Source organism: Amphiura filiformis, chromosome 15 (assembly GCF_039555335.1).
Source record: "Amphiura filiformis chromosome 15, Afil_fr2py, whole genome shotgun sequence".
NCBI lineage: Eukaryota > Metazoa > Echinodermata > Ophiuroidea > Amphilepidida > Amphiuridae > Amphiura > Amphiura filiformis.
In genome coordinates this window covers 6519568-6538868 of record NC_092642.1, presented here as the reverse complement: position 1 = coordinate 6538868, position 19301 = coordinate 6519568, and the positions used below count along the sequence as shown (strand labels likewise).

At 37.6% G+C, this 19301-nt stretch overlaps 1 protein-coding gene across 1 annotated transcript in view; it reads left to right on the top strand.

Moving 5' to 3' along the window:
• The first annotated feature begins 6334 nt into the window (after positions 1–6334).
• The window catches only part of LOC140171183 (uncharacterized), a 28527-nt gene continuing 15560 nt past the window's right edge, over positions 6335–19301 (top strand). Inside the window, exons 1-8 of the mRNA XM_072194382.1 lie at positions 6335–6441; positions 9148–9256; positions 9902–10085; positions 10706–10783; positions 13967–14637; positions 15041–15179; positions 16495–16600; positions 17262–17340. Of these exons, the coding sequence (XP_072050483.1) occupies positions 6368–6441; positions 9148–9256; positions 9902–10085; positions 10706–10783; positions 13967–14637; positions 15041–15179; positions 16495–16600; positions 17262–17340 (1440 nt within the window). The 5' untranslated portion in view covers positions 6335–6367. The remainder of the gene's footprint in view (positions 6442–9147; positions 9257–9901; positions 10086–10705; positions 10784–13966; positions 14638–15040; positions 15180–16494; positions 16601–17261; positions 17341–19301) is intronic.

Genomic DNA, 19301 nt, shown 5'->3' with positions numbered 1-19301 from the left:
AAGAACACTTAAAGAAAATGGAATATTTTGTGAATCTATCATCCTTTATGGTTTGTTTGAGTGTTAGTCAAAATGATTTTGCGTTTGCGAGTTATGCGTGGTTACATTGATAGGCCACCATGCTCTAATTGTGCTCTGTACAGAACGTAAATATAAATTTGGACGATATTTTTGCTAAGCGAATAAATCTGCAGGGAAAGTTTTTGCACACAAACATTATGTAGCCAGAAATTCCGGTGATATGGTAAAATTTGAACATACTTGCTTAAGGGCTCGGATAGCGACGTTTGCGAAGTAATTTTGTGTGACCCGAGAGCACATCAGACACACCAAATTGCATTCTGAATGATATGATATAATTTGATATCTTTCTGATATCAAATAATTTTGATTTCTTGAAATTCGCGATATAATTCAAAATTTATGACAAACACAAAGCCAACATGGGTGACGATATGAACACAAAGCCAACATAAATGACGATATGAACACAAAGCCAACATGTGTGACGATATGAACACAAAGTCAACATGTGTGACGATATGAACATAAAGTCAACATATGTGACGATATGAACACAAAGTCAACATGTGTGACGATCTGAACACAAAGCCAACATGGGTGACGATATGAACTGAACACAAAGCCAACATAAATGACGATATGAACACAAAGCCAACATGGGTGACGATATGAACACAAAGTCAACATGTGTGACGATATGAACACAAAGGCAACATGTGTGACGATCTTAACACAAAGCCAACATGGGTGACGATATGAACACAAAGCCAACATGGGTGACGATCTGAACACAAAGTCAACATGTGTGACGATATGAACACAAAGTCAACATGTGTGACGATCTGAACACAAAGCCAACATGGGTGATGATATGAACACAAAGCCAACTTAAATGACGATATGAACACAAAGCCAACATGGGTGACGATATGAACACAAAGCCAACATGTGTGACGATATGAACACAAAGGCAACACGTGTGACGATATGAACACAAAGCCAACATGGGTGACGATATGAACACAAAGTCAACATGGGTGACGATATGAACACAAAGCTAAAGACAACATGGGTGACGATATGAACACAAAGCAAACATGGGTACCGATGTGAACACAAAGCCAACATGGGTGACGATATGAACATAAAGCCAACATGGGTGACGATAGGAACACAAAGCCAACATGTGTGACGATGTGAACACAGAGGCAACATGGTCACTGATGGTTGACGAAGTGGTTTACCCCCCACTATTGAAAAAACTGAGACCAGTGTCACTCACCTCTGTTTTTGCTAAAGTTGCCGAAGGTTTTGTTGCGGGGTGGGTCCTTGATGATATTCAGCATAAAATTGATGAGCGCCAATTTGGCAATGTTAAAGGTGTTTCGACATCCCATTACCTTGTTAGCCTTCTTCACCATCTGCATCAAGGCGCAGAAGGAAGTCACAATGTTGGAACGGTGGTCCTAACGGATTTTTCCAAAGCGTTTGACTTGGTCGACCATACCATCCTTGTTGATAAGATAATCCGCTTGGGAGTCCGTGGGTCCATCGTTCCATGGATTTGTGATTTCCTTCATGATAGGCAGCAATGTGTTCGCTTTAATGACACCCTTTCAGACTATGTTCCACTTCATGGGGGAGTACCTCAGGGCACGAAACTCGGTCCCATTGGTTTTCAGATTCTCATAAACGATGCTGCTCAAAATTCCAATTCTAGTTGTTGGAAATACGTGGATGACCTGACATTTGCAGAGAATGTAAATGGATCGCAACCCTCCAGCTTTTTACAATCTGATCTTGATCAGTTTACTGAGTGGTCCAAGGGTAATTTGCTCAAATTAAATCCCTCCAAATGTCAGGCCCTCCAAGTAGGCCTATGCTTCAGTAAAAATAAGCCCCAGGCTGGCGGCTTGAGAATCGGCGCAGAACCACTGTCATACGTCACAGAAGCTAAGGTCCTTGGTATTTATCTTCAGGACAACCTCAAGTGGGACACCCAGGTTAATAACATGCTTAAATAAAAATTCCCTTTAAAAGGAAAGCCAGCCTCAATGTAGAAGAGGTCTTGTAATTAGTTTTGGTCAATGTGAAAGGCATTTTTAGGATCACGCTTACATCTACATGACAGTCCACCAAACCATCAACGATGAGAACATGCACACTGAAACAGCAGAAAACATTAATTCCTAATCTCATGTCAACTCTTTTAATTCATTACATGTACTCCAAATTGTTCTGGTCTGTTTGTTTTGTTGTTGTTGTTGTTGTCGTTGGGTTTTTTTGTCTTTTCAGCTTTTTACCCACGATATCTCAATTTCCAATTTTGTAATACCAGAACTTACGAACTCAATATCTTCGCTTAGGAATGTCCGATTTCACTGCTTTCGATATATACACTGCCGGTTTGAGTTAACTTACATGTACATTTTATTTTAAAATAACTTAATTAATTCGCAATGTATAGTTTAAGCCTACTATATTATAATAGATAGTGGCCAGCACATTTATAAAAGACTGGTTACTCACTACAATCTTCACTCTTAAACTGTGTTTTTCTGAATGTGCTGATCATGTTGATTGCTAGTCGGAAACTCCTGCGAAGCTATGGACATGGCATCTTACATACTCCATTCTATAACAGTCTGCCTAGTGCCTTGTGTGTTTTCTCTTCAATCATTTTGTTGAATGTAATTTTATGAATCAAATAGTTATGTGTCATTTTATTTATAATAAAGAAGTTATTAAATTAATAAAGTAAGACAATTTATTTATCTATAAGTGCATGTCAAATGGGGTACATTGTTCAATACTATATGCATAAATTATGCCCATATTATAGCTAGGCCCTAAAAACTTTATTTTGCATCGGATTTTTCCCGTTGAAAAAGACAAAACTGATGTTTATGATAGCAACCATTTCATCAATAACATTTTGAGTCATTTTATCCATAAAACGACACATGATATGATAGATAACTACTTTCACATCAATATGGTCCATATGATCACAGATTGTTGAGAATCTGTGATATGATCCGGGGATATGATGAAGATTTTGATTCTATAGATCTGTTATCAACATGATATCACGCTGTTCAGTGGTCAAGGAGTAAGGACCCCGGTCAAGGACACTGATATGACATCATAGGTGATGTCAGATTTTCTTCTGCTGACCATATGATGCTATAACTATTATTGTTACATTTAGGCCTTTAAACTTTTAAAGTCATAATTAATTAGTTCAAACATAACTTTGGTAATACTCACTCGTTTTCGTTCGTTGAAACGGCAAAACATACTTACTTTTCCTAACAAATCGAATTAAAATATTAAAAAAAAAATTTAACCACAAAAAGTAAAAAAAAAAAATCATTCCAATACCACTAAAATATAATCTCTTGAGTAAACTGACCCCAAACCTGAAACAGGTACCAGCCCCGAATGGGCTGGCGAAAAGCCAATAAGAGGTTGTTTATGCTAAGGTCCCTCAAGAGGTTTGGCTTTGATAGTGAAGAGCTGAGTGTCATTTACAGTGGTTATGTTAGACCGATTCTCGAGTACGCCAGTGTTGTGTGGCATTCTAGTATTTCAATTAAATGAGTCTATTAAAAAAAGAGCCTGTAGAACAATCCTGGGAGGAGCTGTAAACTTGACTCCCTGTCTGATATGAGGGTGCAACACTGTCGTAGGTTTTTGCTGAAGGGCTGCCTAACAATGAACGAACACAGTCGTTAATCCCTCCTACCAGACTTCAGAGCCATGGTCGCAATTTGCGTAATTCCCACAACTTTTCCAAATTCCGTGCCAGGACCGAGCGTTTTCGGCTGAGTCCTATCCCATATTTTGTTGATCTTTTAAATCAGTAATCTCCTCTTAGGATTGTTCTTCAATGCCATGAATGCTGTTTTTATGGTCTGGTGCAGCTGCTATAATATTTGTTTCTTTATGTCAATATTTATTATAATTGTTTTGAAATTTAGTATATTTTGATGTTTTCCAAAACATGTGCAATATTTGGTAAAAATTAATATTTTGTGTGCAATTTGTTTTTGATGCCTTTTAAAATTCTTTTAGTGTTCAACCTTTTTAATGTTTAAATATGCATAATTGCTTTGTAATTTTACATGTAATTTGGCCATTTGGCCACGATATGTGACTAATAAAATACCGATAATAATAATAATAAATATCTAAACATAAGGGATGAAATTCCTAAACATGTCTAGCATTTAAACATGTTTACAAATCGAGGACAAGGTGGTGTCTATAATAGTGTTTAATCTCTAGACACTGTTTTTGCAGTGTAGTAAACAATTAAAAAAGAAGTTTATTTTGGCTATAGTTTGTTGTTTTTTGTTTGTTTTTATTTTTTACATGATATTTTTGGAGGAACTATGCAATCCTGCCCTTCTAACAATTGTCCAGGCCCTGCACTTGTCCAGCAGCTTCCAGTAGCAGACTTGAATTAATGAATTTTGCCCTCTAGAAAAAAAAAGTAGAAAATGAGGGCGTATAATCGCAACCGGCAGTTGTTTACTAGGGTGTAAGCATAGCATGGTGAATGAGATAGTGAGTGAGTGAGTGGGGGAGTGAGATAGTGAGTGAGTGAGTGAGTGAGATAGTGAGTGAGATAGTGAGTGAGATAGTGAGTGAGATAGTGAATGAGTGAGTGAGTGAGTGAGTGAGTGAGTGGGAGTGAGTGAGTGAGTGAGTGAGTGAGTGAGTGAGTGAGTGAGATAGTGAGTGAGATAGTGAGTGAGATAGTGAATGAGTGAGTGAGTGCGTGAGTGAGTGAGTGAGTGGTGAGTGAGTGAGTGGTGAGTGAGTGAGTGAGTGAATGGAATGAGATAGTGAGTGAGTGAGTGGAGTGAGTGAGTGAGAGATAGTGAGAGAGTGAGATATAGTGAGTGAGATAGTGAGTGAGTGAGATAGTGAGTGAGTGAGATAGTGAGTGAGATAGTGAGTGAGATGCCGTAAAATGGGGTAACTTCGGTCAGCGGGGTAACTTTGGTCGGTCAAATATATATTTTTAATATGGTCATATTTTCGTACAGCAATATTGTTTTTAGTCATATTTGGTGTCAATTTGTTAAGAAATATATTTGGAAGAAATAGTCGCTCATGACCAGTTTCTTCAAAATTTACGAAAAAATCGGGATTTCTGACCAAAAATGACCATTTTTTCAGAAAAAGTAAAAATCGATATTTGTGAGCAAGGATGTGTGGTTGATTAATTTTGCAAGGGGTCAAATGTCATAAAAAACAACAACTTGCCAATATACAGCGAAAATCAATTTTTTTGATTTTTTTTTTCTTCATGGAATGTAGGCTAATACTCTGACCAAATGCGGGGTAACTTTGGTCAGGCTATTTTGAACCCCTAGGACACCCTTAGTAAAAATCTTTTTCAACTTCAAGGGGTAGAAGGGAACCCTAATGTCATAAAAAAGAGTTAATTAGAAATATAATTGGTTTTGTTTGGAAGCAGTGATTTAAAAACTCTGAAAAGTGCCCAAAGTTACCCCATTTTACGGTAGTGAGTGAGTCAGATAGTGAGTGAGATAGTGAGTGAGTGAGTGAGATAGTGAGATAGTGAGTGAGATAGTGAGCGAGCGGGGGAGCGAGTGAGTGCAGTGGGAGAGTGAGGTGGAAAATTTAAAAATAAAGTCTAATGAAGCATTTCAACGTAACGTTTTAAGCCTAAACAGAAAGGCGTCCCCAACAATAGGCCTATGTTTAAAAAAAGGAGAAAAATGAAAAACAAAACTTTTGATGCTATGCAGGGCTCTAAATCAACTTGCAGTTGATGGGAATGTGAATGATATCCATACCAATGAATTCCACTCATTAGAAAGATTCAGAAAAGTATTGTTTGACATAGGGCCTACCTACAGTTCTGGGTTGCAGGCATCTCCCTTTCGGCTCCAAAGGGCAAAGGGGCAAACAAATCAAAACTTGATGTTCAGTCCGATTTTGATCAAAGTGGTCTCAAATTATTCCACTTGGAACAACACATTTTAAACAATAATATTGTAAGGTGTTTTGTTACCTTGGCAACAACCACGTAATTATGTGGTAACATCACAAAATGGCGGATCATTCAATGGGCTTTGACGTTGCCCCTTTGCCCTGTACACATTTTACAGCGGAACAATTTGAGACAATTTTATCCAAATCGGAGCAATTAAAATTTTTTTTACCCCAACAGAGACTGCTCACTCATTCCTACATATTCAGTTACCCCTCTTCGAGTAAAATCCATAAATCATACTGGAAAAGGGGATTTCCGAAAGCTAATACAGCGGTGTGCACAAAAACAAACTGGCAACTTGTAAACAAAATGGCGACGTCCTCGAAGGAAATTTCGGTTTTTGTTCCAGAAAGAAAACGAAACAGAGTTCAAAAAAGATATGCGTACGTATAGTAATTTGATTGATTAATTTGATTTTTTAAAAGAACATTGTGGAGTGAATATGTTTGTCCCTACACAGTGTTAGTTTATCAGTAGATTGCGCGTTGCACTCGGAATATCGACGCGGGAAATATGAAATTAAACTTCAAATTCAATAAGCTTTTACCTTTAAGTCGGATCGTCGGCTATTAGATACAGACTTTAAGGTACATATTTCGAGGTGCATAACAGACACCAAATTTGTGTCATAACAAACACCAAATTGGTGTCGATGACCTGACATGCATGCATTCTTTTGTGATGGTCTTTCAATTTGTGCCGAGTGTCCTTGGCAGACTTGACTATGCTTCAGTGGTCATGAAAGGATTCAATAGATAACCTCTGCCCCACTAATCCCCAGCTATTGTCTGAAATTGCACCTCGGAAGATATATTATAACAACTCAGTCCCTCAAATGATAGTCATATAACGACCAAAAGATAAGTGACTGACTATCATTGAGGACTGAGTTCCGCAGTCTAGTCGGCTATCGTGTCATGCACCGAATCCCCTCAAAATTTCCTTAGTTGTGCCCTATCCTGTAATAAATATCTTCCCCAAATTACAGATCGGGCATCATTTAAATCATTCTGAATCCATAAAAAAGCGAAATGTTAATTTTCACTAACTTAGCCGTCTCATTGATATTGCACAATAACAATAGTATCGTGTATGCATGAATAGAATATAATAACATTGTGTAGCGTAGCCGTAGTTTCATTGAACATTTTTGTCAAATTTTTCTGGGAATTTTTTTTTAATGCTATGAGTTGTACAGTAGGAATATATGAAATTATCAGTGCTTTCTAGTGAGCGACACAATTCACACACTCATGTACAGCGGCCGGCTCTTGTCTTGTCATGTCACGAAGCTCAGCTGTGCAGCATTCCCTATACTCACACACACACACACTGCTTGTATAAAATACGGAGCTATTTGGCTCCCAATTTCACTAGTTTACGTGCGCACAATTAACTTACCAGTCAATTTGGTAAATATCCAATACCGTACCTCAAAGTCATAAATGAAGTGGAGATATGCATGTTTCTATAACTGAACCATTATTATTTGGTTTTACATGTCTGGTAATTTCATGATTTCGCCAGACCTGTCCCATTGAAGCGCTGTATAAACTACAACTAAAGGAGCCCATGGCGTCGGGCATCGCCTAAATTTTTTTTCCAATTGCGATAACACGCATCGCGAGTCACGAATAAGAAAACGGCAGCGAGCAAAATTACGGCAATATTATTGACTCCCCTGTTTTAGCGGAAAAAAGTTTTACAGAACTTTGAGGGCGTTATCTGAATGTTTCCCCACCTAGTGAAAGAATTAGACTTTGGTCAGAGACTTTTAAAGTAGCAGAGATTAATTGTTATAAATAGATCTTTCTTTATGAATGAAATTTGCCACCTGTTACATAATATTTGGACAATTATACACGCAAAAGTGAAAAAAAAAAAAAAAGCCTAAAACAGGGGAATTTCAGAATTATTGTCACAAAATTGACTTAATGTAGCCTTTTTTTTAAAATTGAAAGTTAAACATAACAAGATTACCTAAATTCTCTTGCCAGCTTTTGTTACTTTTCAGCTTCTTTAAGCAGAAATAAATTTTTAATGACATCAATATTTTCACAGACTAGAAACACGTGCTATTACGTAATTAATGGACTTAGGCGAAAAAGCTGGCGAGAGATTTTAGATAATATTTATTTACAATTTTTCCAATAGTAAAAGTTGGAATCAGAGTTGAAGTTTTTTGCTAGCAATAATTATTAGTCGTAAAATTAAGGTTAAACTAATTAATTGATATTCATTAATTGATGCAAATTAGCAGCTCAAATATTTTGTGGTTTCAAGCATTGGGATGTGTAGTTTACTCATAAAAATCAAGAGGTGTGCACCAGGAGGCAGAATATTTTTTATAATTTTTTCCTTGCCGACGTGTGGGAACCGAGTTTCCTACCTTAAGCTTATTGAATTTGAGGAATGAAGTTATATTATAATTTCATATTTTTTAGTTTTTTACAAAGTTCTTCAAATTGATTTTTCTCACTTCAGTATGGAATATCAGGTGCATGCAAAGGGTCACAGATTTGTCATGTTCATCAAGAAAGATAAAGACTCATTCTTATTTCTTCCCAGAACTTCGGACAAATTGAGAGGGGAGCGTGGCCTCAGGCTAGCGGTAAGGCGTTGGACTGTGAATCCAAGGGTCGAGGGTTTGAATACGAGGTCCGCCTGAGCTCGGCTGGCTCTTTGTGTCCTTGAGCAAGGCACTTCACTCTACTTGCTTAACTTAAGTGCTTCGGAGGGCACTTTAAAGCCGTCGGTCCCGTGTACATGTATTTCTGACATTAAGATTATATGCAGTGTGCACGTTAAAGAACGTCACAGGCTATTCGTAAAGAGCAGGGGATCATCCCGGTACTGTACAGCGTGTCTGTACGCACTACGCAGTGCGATAATACTCATACTATGAGGGAGGCACTAATAAGGAAGAAGTAGTAAGAAGAAATTTCGGCAGTGTAAAAGGACTTTGCAAAATACTCTGTCATCAAAAGCTCAGATAATTGAGTTAAACATTGGATTTGCACATCACAAATTGTCCTATTTGATTATAAAAAAAAATGTTTTCATTTAAATAAAATTTCATTATTTTGTAGGAAACGCAAAACAACGGTTCGAGCATTTACATTTGTGAAGGATTGGCAGTCACCAGCACTAGAAGTTCACCATGCCTCTGCATTGTCAAGTGCTACCAAGAAGAGCAAGGTAAAACAAGAATCTATTAAATGACTCACAAAGTTAGCTTGGATGATGGTCTTATCTCACAACCATGATCTTTTAAAATCCCCGAATGCCAACATTTCTTTCTGGATTCACCACTTTTTTTGCCATGTACAACAAAGGAAAGATAAAAAAAACCCAGCAAACATTCACTTTAACTTACTTGAGTACTAAATCCGTAAATGAAAAATGCATTATTTTTGTTTTAAATCACCAGGGATGTAAGTTTTTTAACGAATTTTCAAATTTCCTGCTTTGATAACAAATAATTATTTCACCATAAAAAAGAGTTAAAACAAACATTCAGGAGGGGACTACCCCCGTACCCTATTCCACGATCCCTCATGTTCTAGGACTACCGGTACATGTTTGTGTGCATAACCTTTCTTGCAGATTTGGTTGGTTAACAAAAGCATCCACTGTGTATTTTCTGTCTTTCGATGACCAGAAATTATAACTCGGTGGTATAGAGAAATGTAAGTGTGTAATACATGCAATAATGTGTAATTTGCATGTCCGAATCAATTGAAATTTTGGAAATTAGCTTTTTTTCATGGATATTTATTGAATCACCATGGTAGAATCACAAAATGCTCCTTTAATGACACAAAAGCTTTTTTTTTTTTGCAGGGTCCAGTATTAGCCAATTCATCAATAATATCAACAGCAGCAACAAGATCATCAGCAGCTTCTGTATCAGATGTATCCAGGAATCCATTATCACCTGCATCCTTATCTAGAGTTAGTCCAAGTCCAGTCATCATTCCAAATCAATCACCAAGGGCACGATTAATAGCAGCAAATCAACAAAAAGGTATGTATGTAGAAGAATAGTGATTACTGATATAAGACACAGAGCATTTTGTTTAGAGCTTTCAAATTTATCAACAATAAAAAAGTCACTTTGCCCCGGAAAAAATTCCTGGCACCGCCACTGCCAAAGCCTGTCAAAGTTATCAGAAACCTGGTTAAATTGCCAGCTTTTGGTTCCATAATACAAGTTCATTCACCATACTGTTCCCTTTAATACCATGTTATCAATGGTTCAGTAGTGCTGGGAATTCAGTATTCATGAACTCATGTTGGCCACAGACCAAAAATAATTTTCTGAGCTGATGAAATATCCGATTGGCAAATTGACCAGCCTGGGCACAGCTATTGGACTACCGCTATTCCATTTAAAATCCTTACTATCCGTGTGGAAGATTTTGGAAATATCTTCCACAGGGGGAGTATGAATTTCAAATGGAATTAACACATTAGCAGCTCCATTTGAAACTCACCCTTCTCAGAGGGTGTATGAACAGGGGTAGTAAGGATTTTAAATGGAATAGCCCATTGTTGTAATTACTTTGCTATTTGCTCCTATCCTTTCTAAATTAATTGATTAATTAAAACATGATGATTAACTAACCTTGTATTATTTCTTACTAGTTGCATCACCCGCTAGGTCATCTCAAGTTAGTTCTAGTCCTCCAGTCTCTCAGTCATCATCACAAGAAAGTGCAAAAGGTAAGTTAAAATCAGCATCATGGATCCCTTGTTCGCTAATTAAAAAATATTGCTTGTGTAATATGAATTTACCAAAAGCCAAATTCGGATTCGGCTGTCTGCTGAATTCATAACGATATGATCACGCTGGTCTGAGAAAGTCTGTAATTCTGAAAGATGTATATACTGAATGGAATGGTCATTCTCTGAAAGGATTCTATTTTGTATAGTAGTCTCAATACGCATGCTGCAATCCTTCAGGAGAAAAGACATGTCAGAATAAAAAGACTTGAAACGTTTGTTTGAATATTTCTACATCGGCCTCAAAAATAAGTCTTTACACAAGTTGTATCATAAAATTACACCCACCATTTGAAGTCAGGGTGTAAGTGCAATTATTGTGACCAGCTCCAACAAAACCCGGAACTTCTAGCAAATATATTTCTCACTTTGACTTGATTTATACCAGTACTAACTCACCCACCCCTGCCCACCCCTGTATCGTTTGTATTGTCCTGTCCTGTCCCCGTCAGTCAAAATAAACATTCATATCCAACCAATGGTGGGGCTAGTCTAAAAGCTCCTCGGAGTTTATTTAGCCTTTCCATCACATATTTTGCTCCATCACTTTTCAATTCACGTTGCTCAAATGATATTTAGTTCTTGTTGCTGTTTTTTTTTACCTAAATTATCCAGCCTGTAGTAACAAATGTTGTTATTATTTAAAGAGCTTTTTTTTTTTTTTTTTTTTTCAATCAGTGTTGGGTCCACTTCTATGTGTTTTCTTATTCGACTGTGTGATCCGGTCGCAATTGCAAGTTTGACAGCTGTATTAATGTGTTGTACCAACAACATGCCATTATTTTCCACATCAATGCCGCTTGTCAATAAGCAGTCTATTGTTCTCATTTGGACCTAATACCTCACAGAGTATTATCAATGTGTCCATCCACTGATTGCTTTGTGATAGTTCATTCATCTGAATTCATTGTCCATCACGGCTCATTGCAGTGGTCACGGGTAAATCAGAAGCACGTAATTGTGAACTTAACATTGTTTTGGTGAATCAAGCTCTCCATTAAATACTTTTGATTGTGATATTTCTATCCGCAATGGTAGCATTATTATTATTAAGTGATATCCATATCATTTTTAAATTTTTGTCATTGTTACTATTTTCAGTATTTATTATAAACAAATTTATAATATTTTTCCTTTGTATTTTTTTCATTATTATCTTTATAGTATGTATTATTATTATTATAAATGCTATGATAATGATGATTAGTGCATTAATTGTAATAATTTAATATGTGCAACCATGTTATAGTTATTTCATAAATATTTTGTATGTGATGTTGCAGATATATGTGAAAATAAAATAATCTGAATCTGAAATCTGAACAAGTCGCCAGGCATGTTCTTGAGTTATAGACCTTTAAAGATGACGTTCCCATAAAAAATCTAATTTTGGAATTAACTTCATAGTATTCGACCTTGGGACTGAGTGGACTTATTGAAAGTACTTATTAAACAGAGGTTTATTTAATCAATCTTAAAATTTAAGATTTTATTCTTATGAACATGGATGAGGGAAAGGTAACTGGTGCCATATTTCTTGACCTTAAGAAGGCTTTTGACACTGTCATTGTCAATCACAGTCTTCTTCTTAATAAGCTCAAGAAATTTGGCATCAGGGACTTTGAACTCAACTGGTTCAAATCCTATCTCAAAAATAGAATGCAGTCAGTAAAAGTAGGTATTTCCTTATCAGATTTAAAACCAATTAACATTGGAATTCCACAAGGGTCTATATTAGGTCCTTTATTATTTATTATTTTTGTAAATGATCTTCCTGATAGTGTTATATGTAAAACAGTAATGTATGCTGATGATACATCATTACTTGTTAGCTCATCAGATCCTTTGTGTCTTCAAAACAGCCTCAATCTTAACATGTGTAAAATTGCCAGTTGGTTTAAAAAGAACCACCTCACTCTGAATATCAGCAAAACAAAATTGATGCTTTTTGGTACCCCACAAAATCTTAGTAAGTACCAAAATATTTCTTTAATTTATGATGATGAGACTATTGAGAGAGTTGACAATTTCAAATATCTTGGTATTATTTTCGATAGTCACATGACTTGGTCACATCATATTGATTCAATTGCTTCCAATGTTTCTACACGTTGTGGTGTTATTCGTCGTGTTAAATATTATCTTCCAAATTATATTCTCAAAAAACTTGCTGATTCTCTTGTCATGCCTCATTTTGATTATTGCAGTCACTGCTCTCTTACTCTGTCAAGCAAGTTACAAATTCTCTTGAACAACCTTGCCAGAATTATTCTTTCTGCTGATATCAGAACTAATATTGATTCAATGTCTTCTCTCAAGTGGCTCAAACTAGATAATAGGTGGAATAATCATATTCTTATTATGTTATATAAGTGCCTTACTGGTAGAGCTCCTGATTATCTTTGTTCCAAATTTTCATTTACCAGATTCACTCATGATCATAACACAAGAGGTACTTCCTCCAATTCACTTGTTGTTCCTCAATTTAACAATAACTCTGGTAAGAGATTGTTTCAGGTGAGAGCAGCAAATTTGTGGAATAGTTCTGTTGATGTTGACACTTAATAATTATATTTCCTTGAGCCTAAGTGAATTTAAATCAAGAGCTCTCACAAACCCCACTGTTCATTGATTTTCACTTTTATATAATTTTCATGATTCTTGTAATTTCTTTATAATGGTTTTGTATGTTTTCTTGTAATATTGTGTAATATTTAATTAAATTACACCCTGTATGTCACAGGGCCTCCAAGAATAACAGTGCTCTTACACTGAAGGAGCTGCCCTGTATAAAGAAAGTTGAAAATAAAATAATTTGACAGTTGAACTATGATAATCCCTATTCAATCCTGTTTAATGCAGGAAACTAATTAGCCAATTACTCAGATTAGCAGTTTGGCAAAAATATCAAGGTATCATTTACAAAATTATCCATATCTTGAAAAGTATTGATGCTATATGTATATGATTTTGGTATCATTGTGAAGCTTATTGTCCCGTACTTACATTTTTATTCAAATCATGAAATGTCAAAAATGCGACTTGTTCCTGGTTTTGTCAGAACAGGTCACAATTATGTGTCAAAGTGAATTGCTTATAGGTTACTTCATTGTTTCATCACAGAATCATCTTCTCATGGCGGCTCTTCAACCACTTTCCGTACACCAATGTCTCTGCCATCTTCTAAGAGAACTCCAAGATCCCAAACAAGTTCTCAATCAAGCACCAATTCAAAGTCAAGTTCTTCCTCCTCACACTCAAGCGTACGCTTACAATCACGCCCCAGATCAAGCGCCAAATCGCAATCAAGCAAAAGCGTCCGATCTAGTCAACGCAAGGGTACAAGAAGCAGCAGTCGCCTGCAAGATAATAATGACTCATTAGCAACAAACAGTAATAACAATTCAACCAAACAAGTCAATCGAAGTAGAAGACGGGATCAATCAAAAGTAGATACAGAGGAGGAAGAGGATGGTGATGATGAGAAGGAGGAGGATGGTGATGATGATAACGAGGAGGATAGGTCAGCATCAAGAGATGACCAACAGTCAGTAGTAAGAGATGACCAAGTGGAAGGAGCTGGTGACATAGAATCAGAGGATGACCAAGATGATGGTGGAATGGACAAAGATGATGGAGGCCTGGACCAAGATGATGGAGGACAGGACCAATTGGAGTCTGAGGATGATGGTAGAGAAGACCAAGAAGTGACTAGACAAGAAACTAATCCTACACCTGAACCAACTCCATCGGTTCATATTGTGACGGCAAAAACACCTGCTGAAAAAGCCTTGGTATGTATAAGATGTTTGTGGAGGGGATTTGGGTAGGGATTATTTATTTGTCAATTATTTATTTATTATTAAAAGCACTATTTGTAGCCCGCGCGCGCAAACGAGTAAAAATATTTATTTTTTAGGAATAGAGGCCGTCAGTCTTTCGCCATCTTGTGGGTACAAATGATCTGCATGTCCATGCGTCGGACATTACGCGCAGGGCGCAGCTTGCCACTCAGCTGTTATCACACATCAACACGGTGATTTTGCTGTTCACGCATGGAGATCGAACGACCATCACAGCGTGTACCCACAAGATGGCGGCATATGACGTCACGCTGATGGCCTCTATAGCTTAAAAGTGAAGGATAAGTCATTAAGGTGTGTTAAACAGTCTTTCTGTTCAACTTCCTTTCTGCAGAGAATCGTACATCGTACACCAGTGAGTGGACCAGTCAACCGTGGTCCTGCAAAAAGACGTAGACCTTCACCAGTTGGCAGGAAAGATGCAAAGCAAGCTAAGAAAACACAGCAGAAGCGAACGGTAGTAGGGAGTAAAGGTAGGACAAAATCTTAATTGATATGTGGAGATATACAAAAGGCATGATGAAGTTTGTATAAACTTAATCAAATGTGATGCAGAACCAATAAGATTAATGTTATGCTGATTTTGACACTGCAGACCTGATTGGATTGTCACTAAACACCAGTGGCATAGCATCATAGGGGCATGGTGGGCGGAACATGCCCCCCAATTGATTTGACAATTTAGAAATTCCCATAAGAAAATTGCTGAAAAATGGCTTGTGCCCCCCAAATCAGGCCGTGCCCCCAATCATGTTTGGTGCCTCCCCAAAAGGATGACTCTCGCTATGCTGTGCCACTGCTAAACACAACTGTAAGTAGTCATATGTAAGAAAAACAACATGTATATAGCCTAGAACAGGTTAGCAATCACTTTGAAGCAAAGTGCCTAGGCTTTTGAGTATAATGTTGCATTGTACATGTTAGTATGTTGGAGCAAAAGAACCAAAGAAGGGTAAACTGGGTCCAACTTTGACATGCGACTTAGTGTGTATGTTGCAGATTCTGACTCCTGCTCCTGGACCATAACTCAACCATATACCTCATAGAGTAGCTATTCATTACTATATATAATGGAAATATTATATTTGATTTGATATGTTTCATTTCAAACCCGATCTATTTTTTTAGAGTAGAGAACAAATAAAAATAAAAAAATTCCACAGAGGGTGGGGTACAAGTCCTACACCACACAGTCAAAGTCGTCAGAATCTTGTTCCTTTATAATTCTTAAATGTTTAGTAACAGAAATAGCCTGATATTAATAATGAATACCGCCGGGCTTGCCGCTATGGGGCGGTTTCATTTCTTATGGTCCAGGCTTATGACCATAAGTGATGGTCAAAAACTGAACTGAGCGACTCAGGGTTGCCAACCCTCGGCCTAATAGAACAAATTATGAGGGAAGTTGTTCAATTGGGAAGCATGGTGGTCCAATGGTTAGGGCGCGAGCTTCATAATCGAAAGGTTGTGGGTTCGAGCCCCACCGCGGCTAGTGTGTTGCGTCCTTGGGTAAGACGTCTTAATTCCCAATTGCTTCACTCCACCCAGGTGTAAAATGGGGAGCTGCTGGGGGTAATCACAATCTAAGTCAGCTGAGAGTACCTGCGTATCAGTTGCGGACTTGTGGAAGTGGAAATGATTCTGATATATCCTAATGGCAGCAGAATAATTGTTGAAGTGTGCTGGTACTTAGGTGTAGTGCATGTTAAATCACCGACATTTTTTTATGCTTGTTTATGTTCCTATTGAGCAATCACAGCATCTTCTGTTATTGATTTGTCTCAACAGCTAAGGTACGTCTATGGATTGGAGGTGGTCGTCGTCGTACTGCCGTGGACACCACTGATCTGGACATTGTCTTAGCCAAAATAGAAGATATGGCAACAGAATATAGGTGAGCTAATAAAGACCAGATAATACTCTATCTGCTTGGAACAAACTAAAGCTGAAGCAATGCAATAGGAATTAACAAATTTACAGCCTGCTTAATCATGAAGCTCCCATGGTCAAAGGTCCTGCATTCAATTTGTGGGCAGGATCACTGTGCCTGTTTAAAAATGTTGAAACATGATATCTAGTCAGTCTGTACTGACCAAGATGGATAGTGTGTGCCATCAAAGTGGACATTTCCCTGCTCAATGCTACTGCATCTAGATAAAACCGCTCATAAATGGTTTACTGCAAAATGTTATTATATGGTGGATGCGTTACGTACTGGGCTTTTCTGAGTACGGGCTATTCTGAGTACGGACTCTTTAATGGGCAATTCCAGTTAAAATTCATACACCCACTATGGAAGACATGATCTTAACCTCCCACAAAGGGAGTGTGAATTTCAAATGGAGTCACTCATTCAGGTGACCCCATTTGAAATTCACACTCCCTGTGGGAGATAAAGGTTATGTCTTCCATAGGGGGTGTATGGATTCCAACTGGAATTACCCAATGATCCTAGTACTGCTACACTCATCACACGTTGCAGGACATCTTATTCTGACTTCAAAGCTTTTTTTTTTTACTGAATAACCTGTTGTTATGTATATTTTTTCTCCCAGACAAAACCAGACTTCTAAAACTCAGAAAAGGGCAGTTGGTCGGTTCTATCAATATATAGAAAAAGACCTAACTGATAAGGTAAGACGAAGCATGAACAGAGTTTTGGAAATAAATCTAATACTGGAACTTAGTTTTTGCAACTATTGCTACGTTGCATCTGGAACCACCAGACTTCATCAGGCAACTGACCCATTGGGCTGGTCACGTTATAGACAGCTAGGTATCGTCCCGATGGCCCGGTCCCATGCATGAGATAAGTTAAAGCGGAGTCCCCCTTTCTTGTTCATTGATGGTTGCTCAATGCGTTCCAAAAGGGCTTCTTTTATGCCTCTCCTATGCCATTGTTCCTCCTGATCAAGAATAATGACTTCCTCGTTTTTAATTGAGTGTCCAGTGTCCTTTAAATGGAGGTAAACAGCGGAGTTTTGCACTCCGTTGGTACTTGGTCTCCTATGTTGACCAATACGAATTTTTAACGCCTGTTTGGTTTCTCCAACATAAGCCGCTGAGCAATCGGTGTCACCACACACAACCCCGTACACTAAGTTTGAGCGTTTATCCTTCAGCTGCTTGTCCTTAACATTCACAAGTTTCCAGCAAAGCTTGTTAACTGGTTTGAAGGAAGTGGAGATTCCGTAGGATTTGATACCTAGTCGTCTATCAGGTGACCAGCCCAACAGGTCAGTTGCCTGATGAAGTCTGGTGGTTCCAGACGCAATGCAGCAATAGTTGCAAAAAGTAAGTTCCAGTATTAGATTTATTTCCAAAACTCAGTTAAAACTACTGGATGACTAAGAACATTCACTCATTTAACTAAGCATGAACCATATTTGAAGCAATACTCAGCAACTGCAAAACATTTAACAGAAAATGTTTAAATGTTGTGGTATATAAACGGTATAATACATTTTAATATTTTTGAAAACTTTATGGAAAACATTGTATTACATAAATATTTGCAAAAATGTTTCCCAAAAAATCTTTTGCAGCAAAATCACTTCACTTAAGACTGGAAACAATTGAACAAATAAACAGATAAAACAACTAATGTTTCAAGAAGATAAACTCTACATGTTTAGGAACACCCAAACCCACATATGCAATAGAGGTTATCCACGTATGTGACTTCTAACAAAAGATGCTGGTTCCCGTAGTATTCCTCATTCAAACCAATTCAATGCACAACCTCGGAGTTACCTGCATGACTTTGGCGGGCTATTTTGAAACAGTCATGGTTGCACAGGCAGGTACTTTTGAAAGTCATATACAAGGTATAGGAGTCGCTGATAGGATGTGCAGCTTATAGAACACGGATAACCTCTAAAATGGAATCTGGTGAACCAAGTTAGGAAAAGTTATTACTACTGATGGGCAAGTACCAAAGGTGCACAGATTTCATAGTGCAAAGCTCTCTGTTAATTACAGGGCATATCATGCTAGTAATCAGACGCTGGTAGCATTTTCACAATTGCTACCAGTGTCAAGTCATAGCTAGCGATGGAGTGGCCAAGTTGCCATTAAGTCAACTGGCTGCGATTTGACACTAGGTCATGCTAAACACTTATCAATCAGATATCGCCAATCATTTTTCTGATTTGCGCATAGGCATAGATCCCGGTGCTGCGTGCAAAAGCACATACTTATGCAAAATATGATGTTTTGCATATGCAAAACTACATACTTTATGAAAGTATGTACTTTTGCATATATGCAAAAACACATACTTACGCAAAACATGGAGTTTTGCATAAGCAAAACATCATACTTTACGGTAAGTAGGGGGCTATACAAAAATAGATGTTTTGGCTAGAAACACGTGATGAGGCATACGGGCTGGCTATAGGGAATCAGGGCGCATACTACCAAAGCGGGAGCACACCACTTAATAATGTGCCGTACCATTCATATCATTCCACGGAGCTTTTTGTCGGTAGCTGGAGGTATTTGGTATTTTAACAGTCTCGCTTATAAACTCTCGCTTATACCTCATCCAAACTGAGATTTGGCTATCATCCTTAGCTCATTACTTCCAATTTTAC